General features: G+C 40.7%; 1 protein-coding gene across 2 annotated transcripts in view; it reads right to left on the bottom strand.

The window, feature by feature from the left end:
- Positions 1-1,646: 1,646 nt before the first annotated feature.
- The window catches only part of SLC35F1 (solute carrier family 35 member F1), a 427,587-nt gene continuing 421,750 nt past the window's right edge, over positions 1,647-7,483 (bottom strand). For both annotated transcript variants that reach the window (XM_089652171.1, XM_089652170.1), the window contains exon 8: positions 1,647-3,435. In XM_089652171.1, coding sequence (XP_089508297.1) covers positions 3,211-3,435 — 225 coding nt within the window. In that variant the 3' untranslated portion in view covers positions 1,647-3,210. The remainder of the gene's footprint in view (positions 3,436-7,483) is intronic.

Raw genomic sequence — 7,483 nt, 5'->3', positions numbered from 1 at the left:
CTAAAGAAAATGAACTGTGAAACTTTCCATACCTGTTGTTTTGATGCAACTGGAATGTAATAAGCTGATTTAGTTTAGTGTGGCTTTAATGTGATCGGTGGAATAACTGACCAGTAAGGTGGTTCAAGAGGCAGAAACTGGGCCAGACAGTGAATGATATACAATGTATGATGTAAATTCATCTACATATAATTTTGTATCTGTTTTGATGCAATGTTTTTACTGTGGGCAATCTCTCTGTTTTTTTTTTTCATCAAAGAATCATTTTGACTTGCCTAGATTTGTGACATGTTTACTTAGAGTTTTCTTTTAGTTTTCTTGCAAATCCCACAAATACCTGTTGAGTCTTTCAGTGAAGCCCACCCAATGCAGCTTCCTGTAATAGTGTGGCAACAATGCTACAGTGCTCCTGAATTTAGAGCAGCGCTGCTACCTTCAGGAGGTGTGACTATCAGCATTGTCACTGCTGATTCACAAGCCTGCAGCTTGTCAATCAGCACCCAATCCCCAGTCCTGCCCACTGTTTTCTGGATTAACAGCACTGTCTCTGTTACTGAGACCCTCCCACTGTGAGCTGCAGTGTCTGGGAGGGGTAACATGTGACACACAAGTGAAGGAGGATTTGGCTCAGTTAGGGAAGGCAAATAGTTTTTTTTCCCTTTTCAAAATCTATATATAAACCATATATTCACCACACAAATGAGATGTAAAAATATATAAAAAAAGAAAAAAAAATCTAACACCTAAGTCAATAAATTAGTGCATAAAATATGTAAGCATGCAGCTACCTCATGAACCAAGGATGACTACCTCATGAACCAATGATGAATAAAAGCAGTGCAAAAAAAAAATATATATATAACACTATCAGAGTGAAATTATAACACAAAATATAACACTGTAAATATACACAAATATTTAAATCATTTGACATAAGTCCATCAACTGAAAAATGAAAATTGTGATGAAGTGCAAAGTCCTTATTGATCCACCGAAATCACCACGTGAACAACATAATGATAACTGAGTAAAGGGCAATCAGATATCACCATGTGCTCCAGAGGAAAAACTCCCCTAATTCAGTAGTACTCACCAGATATCGTGGCCCATCCAAACCTGATAGGCAATAGCGCTTGTGGTGAGTGTCAGCATGGTACAGATCATCAGTCAACAAGCGCTTCATCAATTAGAGACTGATATGATGGCGGGACATCCTCCAAACTATTACACTCCGTAATCAAGAAAAGATGTGAAAGGACTTATGTCAAATGATTTAAATATTTGTGTATATTTACAGTGTTATATTTTGTGTTATATTTTCACTCTGCTAGTGTTTTTTATATATATACAGTATGTATGTATGTGTGTATATGTGTATGTGTATATATATATATATATATATATATATATATAATTTTTTTTGCACTGCTTTTATTCATCATTAAATTAATTAATTTTTTGTTTACTTTATGAGACTTGTGCATTACATAGTAACTAGATTTGCCACTTACTTAGACTGTCATACAGAAGCCTTTAGTTGTACTTTAAACTGTTCAGAAGAGTGATGGAAGATTAAACTGGGTATACAGTATAAACAAGGGTTGATGATAATGTCTTCTCACTGACAAATTGCCCCAGACGCATAATGGATTTGTGACAAACATTTATTGCAGTGTTGGTACAATCCCATTACCTTCAGAAATATTTTACTAAAAGCATGCTTACATTAGAGCTTGATCAAACAGTTGTGTTTGGTGAATTACAGAAGAGACATTGAAAATACTGTGACATTTTTGCAATGTGCTGACTAGCCAGTTTAAAACACACATTACATTTATTACTGAGCTGGTGCTGTGTACCCAAGGATGTCACTTTAGTTGGTGTATTCAATAAGGCAGAGCATTGATGTGCAGTAACTTTAAGCAACAAAATGGACTTTACATGTTACCAAATGAGAGCAATCAGACTGACGAAAGTAAACCTACAAGGGCTACCACTACTGAGATCTCCTGAAAAGGCTAGCTGCTTGACTGCCATGCTGATCCTGTGGCTTTACTACTTTTAGGGCCTATTCACACTGACCACTGCCCATGTGGTTAAATCCTGCGTTTTATAGTGCGGACTGGTGTGAACCAGCCCTTATGGTTACTGACCTGGAACAAATAGGCAACATGTAAACTCAGATGAAGCCAGAACCCTTGATAGGTATCTGGGTTCAGTTACTCCAAAAGTGTTGGAGCCACAGGGTTAGCACAACAGTCAGATAACTGGTGTTTTCAGAAAAAGTGAGCAATGGCAGGCCATATTTTTTTCTTGATACATTTTCTTAAACACGATTGTTGAGTTTGGTGGCATGACTTATTGCACTATGCAAATCACTTTGACTTTTTAAATAAGGACTGTAAAGTGACTTTTATATAAACCTAGAGTAAACAAAACAAAAACAAAAAAATAGTTGTTACCCACAATGACCAATCAGGATTTATCTTCCCTGGGAGCATTATCTAAGGAATTTGACTGGTCACTCTAGGCAACAATAGTGATTTTTTTAAATTATAGCTCCTGTATTGGACAAAGCCATGTTTAGCTGCTTTGAATTATGTTAAACCAAAGGAAAAGCCTGGAAAACAAGGATATAATTTGCTTGGCAACTGGAAGATACAAAAAGTCATAAAAACCTAACATATTACAAAAATTCAAGGAATTTATAATGCCACCAACAGTCTAAATGATTGTAGGTGTGCCTGGGCTAAAGAGCAGAGGCAGCTGGCAGTGCACCAGTAGGAATGTAATTTATTTCATTATTCTCAAGTAGCTTTATTTAAGCAATCACATAAGTGTGTAAGATGGGAATCTTCAGTGAAAACTACATGGTGAAAATTTTTTACTAAAATAAAAAAATCTTGGCAATATACCACATGAAGACATGTGCAAAAGTAAACTTTGAGGTAATATCACCTTTTCCAACGTTTTCTTATCCTCTGATTATGCACTCAAGAATAAATAGTGCTGGCAAAATGATGACTCCAGGTGTTTCCGAGTCTGCCGGTGGTTGGTATTTCTTGCATCCTTGTCAAACCTTTTTTCATGCTCCTGCTTTTGAGCCCCTTCTTGTGACAGTACCTGGTAAAACCTTTTCTCTATGCACAAAACAGAGATAATGGACAAACAGATGCCACTGAAACCTTAACAGGTGACAAATGCTTGGCTTTAGGCAACTCTAACGCGTGGCTCTTCCTCTGTTTCTTGGCTTAAGCTGGTATATGTTACTGAGGGCTCAAGTTGTGCACTAGCTGGCAGTTCTACAACAGGTCCTGATGGGTTGCGGAATTGCTTATACACTCGAGGATCCTGGGCCACGTAGGTCGTTGTGGAGAAATACAGCACCAGTCCTAGCAGAATTGTGCCAAAGGACAGAAGATAAAGTCCTGAAAACTGAACATTCAGAAAAAAACATTATTGTGAGCAGTTGGTACAAATGCAATGATCTAATACAGTGTTTTTCAACCTTTTTTGTGCAAAGGCACACTTTTTTCATGAAAAAAATCACGAGGCACACCACCATTAGAAAATGTTAAAAAAATTTACCTCTGTGCCTATATTGACTATATATAAAGTAATTCTCTTGAATAGGAATCAAACACAAAGAAATTATTTTATAATTACTTTATTATGAAATAATAAAGTATTTTATAATTGGACCCGGGGGCCGGACCAAGAGTAGATGAATGATGTGTATGTGTCATCCATAGTAAGTATAGTAATATTCCCCCATAGTAAGCATAGCAATTCATCCCCCATAGTAATTCATCCCCCATATAGTAATTCATCCCCCATATAGTAATTCATCCCCCATAGTAATTCATCCCCCATATAGTAATTCATCCCCCATAGTAATTCATCCCCCATATAGTAATTCATCCCCCATATAGTAATTCATCCCCCATAGTAATTCATCCCCCATAGTAATTCATCCCCCCTATAGTAATTCATCCTCCCTATAGTAATTCATCCCCCCTATAGTAATTCATCCCCCATATAGTAATTCATCCCCCCTATAGTAATTCATCCCCCATATTAAGTCCCCAAGCCCCCCCTGTGTCAATTCACTTACCTTTGCTCCGCGTGTTCCTCTCGCCGTTCCGGTGTAGCATGAAAATCTGTCTCCTATGAGGATCTGTCCCCCTCGACGTATCTGCGCATGTGCCAGTTTCAGGCATTAGCAGCCGATCAGCGATCTCCGGCACATGCGCAGATACGTCGAGGGGGACAGATCATCCTGACAGTATCACGCTCCGCGGGCCGGATTAAAAGGTCTATGTTACGGATGAAATTGCAATTTTTCCCACGGCACACCAGACAATATCTCACGGCACACTAGTGTGCCGCGGCACAGTGGTTGAAAAACGCTGATCTAATATATGTGGTTAATGCAGCATTAAAACTATCATTTTGCTGACATGGTAGAGGCCTTTTCTTCACCCTTATAGTGCAACTGGCATTCTGTAGCTCTACATTCTGTGCTTTTTCACTTAACTGAATGCAATACTGTGGCTGAGCTGTATTTTAGGGTTGAGATTGGATGCATCACCCAATCTCAACAAAGGACTTATGTGTAGAGCATTGGTGTGGTATCTCATATGGTGGACAAATGTTCTGCTATTCTGTTATTTTATTTAAAGGAAATGCACCGGGGTATAAATAGCAGAGCTGACCCAGGCTTTACTACCCAATTACAGTGGCCTGTTCACATTGATGCCCGTGTTATGCTATGTGTTAGCATGCATGGCATTAAGGCAGCGCATTTATTTGAATTTCAACAGACCCAACATTTACCAATAAGGTGTATGTAGCACTTTTGGCAGAACACTGCACGGCAGGTAACTGTGTTGTAACACACGTCCATTGGCAAGGTTCATTTTGGTATCATGGAGAATGCAGTTGATGCCCATTGGCAAGGTTTTAGTGACATTCAGAATGAATGGTACCGCATCACTCTAAGGCACATCACTGTGCAGTTTCTTAAAGAAACATGGCTGATTGTTTCAAGTCTATGACTTGTCGTCAGCCTTATAGCCTGCTTTTTTAAAAAAAACAGTCAGCAGTGTACTGTATCCTTACAGTATCTCTTGGCTTCTGATTTACTGTTGCTAGCACAGCATTCCAACAATCTTTCTCTTTGTTTTTTGTTTTGTGTCATACTATCATTAGGGTACTTGCCGGTCCAGGTATCCAGCAATGTCCTCACCCCGAGCCGACTCTTCAATCGGCTATCGGGTGCTGGTTCTGCCTGTGACGAACGTGGCGTCAGACCCCTGACCTTCTCACCAAACTTGTGACCGAAGGACTGGCTAATCTAAAACCACGATGTCACGTGCGTAACAATGCCACGCCCAGCTGCACCCTGCACAAGCTAAATGGACCACAATCTATGTACCGGCAGCCTGGGAGCGATTGTTACTGGGTCAGGTTAATTACGCAATTAACCCTTCACACTGCCACCACCTCCTTTTTGTACAGAGAAAGTGGAAACTTGGCAATATCAGCTATAACACTATAATGGTTGAGATAATCATCTGTATAACATGGTCACCGCAGGCCGGTTATACAGAGGGTTAAACAAACACAGTAGCGCTCTTTTTAGAGGCAGGAATTCGTAAATTGCAATAAAGAGCTATAGAAACAGTTCAACACTTTCAGAAGGAAAGATTTATTACTAAAAGGTCAAAGGGGTGCAATAAAAATATTTACAGAAAAAAGATGTAACCAATATATATATAAATATACAGAGAACAACAGCCCAGCAAAGAGATAACAGAGAGGAGTTAGAGGGTTAAAGTACTTGCCAAAGTCCTGGGTTAGCAGATCAAGTTTCAGAGCGAAAGGGTACGGGTCTCCCCAGGTGGTTCTGATGTTAAAAGGGAGAATTCTTCAACTTCTCTCTCTTAGGCCTGACAACTCATTTTGTAGTTCCCCATCAGGGGGTGCCTCTGAAGTCAAGGACCAATACCCCATTTAGGGAGGGATCGTCTGGGCATAGGCCTAAACTAGAGCCAAAATCTCTTATAGTTCATATTTTGGCTCATATCTTTCGATATGCACAAGTGACATTCCACCCGTGGGTAGACTATTATGCAGACACATCTGAGGAATAATTAGATATGAAATTATACACTGAATGGTTCAAGAGATCTACTTTTCTGCTTTCCTATGTATTCCAGCCAAGGAGAGTGACCTATCAAACTGTTTGTCTCCTCGTGGCCAATTTGAAGATATGCTTGGTTTTTATGTAAGTCTCTCATATTCCAAGATATGAGACAATGGATTTTAAAAGTGTTATCTGGTTCGTGCTTCCTTGGAATGTCTTTGAACTCCTGGGAAGGCTTGCGTTATCTCCTACGAGGTGTTATATTGCACAGCTCTCTTAGACAACCAGGCACTTCGGGGCTCCCTACTGTGCTCTGGCCTGCCTGCGACACTTCCAACACCCACACCATCCAGATGTCACTGTGGCTTTCAGAGATGGAGGGGGGGAATGATGGGACAAAATGGAGATTTCTTAACAAAATGGAGGGCTGCGTCCTTCACTGTGTGTACGCTTGTTACACTGCCATCTTGGCTAAGGGAAACCGGCAGCTGGTCTCCTACTGCACATATGCGAAGCGAGCTGCGCTTTGTGAATGGGCCGCAGTATTCTGGGATCTGTAAAGTGTCCCAGAAGGCTGCAGAGGGGAAGTAGGGGGGTGAACTTGCCGCAGCGAACTGAGCCGGAAGTGGGAGCGGATAGCTGTCAAACCAGGTACCTGCTCCCCCCCCCAAAAGGTACCAAATGTGGCAGTGGAGGGGGGGAGGGAGGCAGATAATCTTTTGGGTGGAACTCTGTTTTAATATTGTTACATGGGTAAGGTCAATTATGTTTTTACTAAAATAAAACAATTGAAAACAAACACAACTTCTCTCCCAGACTTTTACACAAGCAGGTACTGGTCGGGTCCATCTGACCATTTTTCAGGCGGACTCAATCGGACCCTCTATTCTCTATGGTGTAGTGGATGTAAGTGGACTTGTGTTCATTTACACCCACCTACCTCCAATCCAATCTGGCAAAAACAAATGGAAGGGGATCTGTTCCCCTATGCCTGGGCAGATCAGATTGGAGGACAGTCAGGTGTAAATGTACAGCCAGCCCATTTACATCTGACTGCCCATAGAGCAGTGTCTGCTTAGGCAGAGCGGACACAGACCTGTAATCCACCCTCTCTTCTCAGCTCAGCAGGGGATCATGTGTCAGATCCCCTTCTGAGAAAAACAGATCTGGCCCCTGTGAAAGGGGCCTTACAACACTGCTTGAGAATTCAGTGGAGCAGGGGAAGAATTATCAGCTCAAATAGAGAGCTTGGACCTCACCAAATAGCAGATAAATAGGTGTATTTATGTACTTGCAATGTTTTTAAACACATAAAACATAAGGAAATGTGAATGT

This window comes from Staurois parvus, unplaced genomic scaffold (genome assembly GCF_062004578.1).
Source record: "Staurois parvus isolate SC_StPar_1 unplaced genomic scaffold, SC_StPar_1.0 ptg000672l, whole genome shotgun sequence".
Lineage (NCBI taxonomy): Eukaryota > Metazoa > Chordata > Amphibia > Anura > Ranidae > Staurois > Staurois parvus.
The sequence above is the reverse complement of the archived record's forward strand: the minus strand, read 5'-3'. Positions and strand labels throughout refer to the sequence as shown.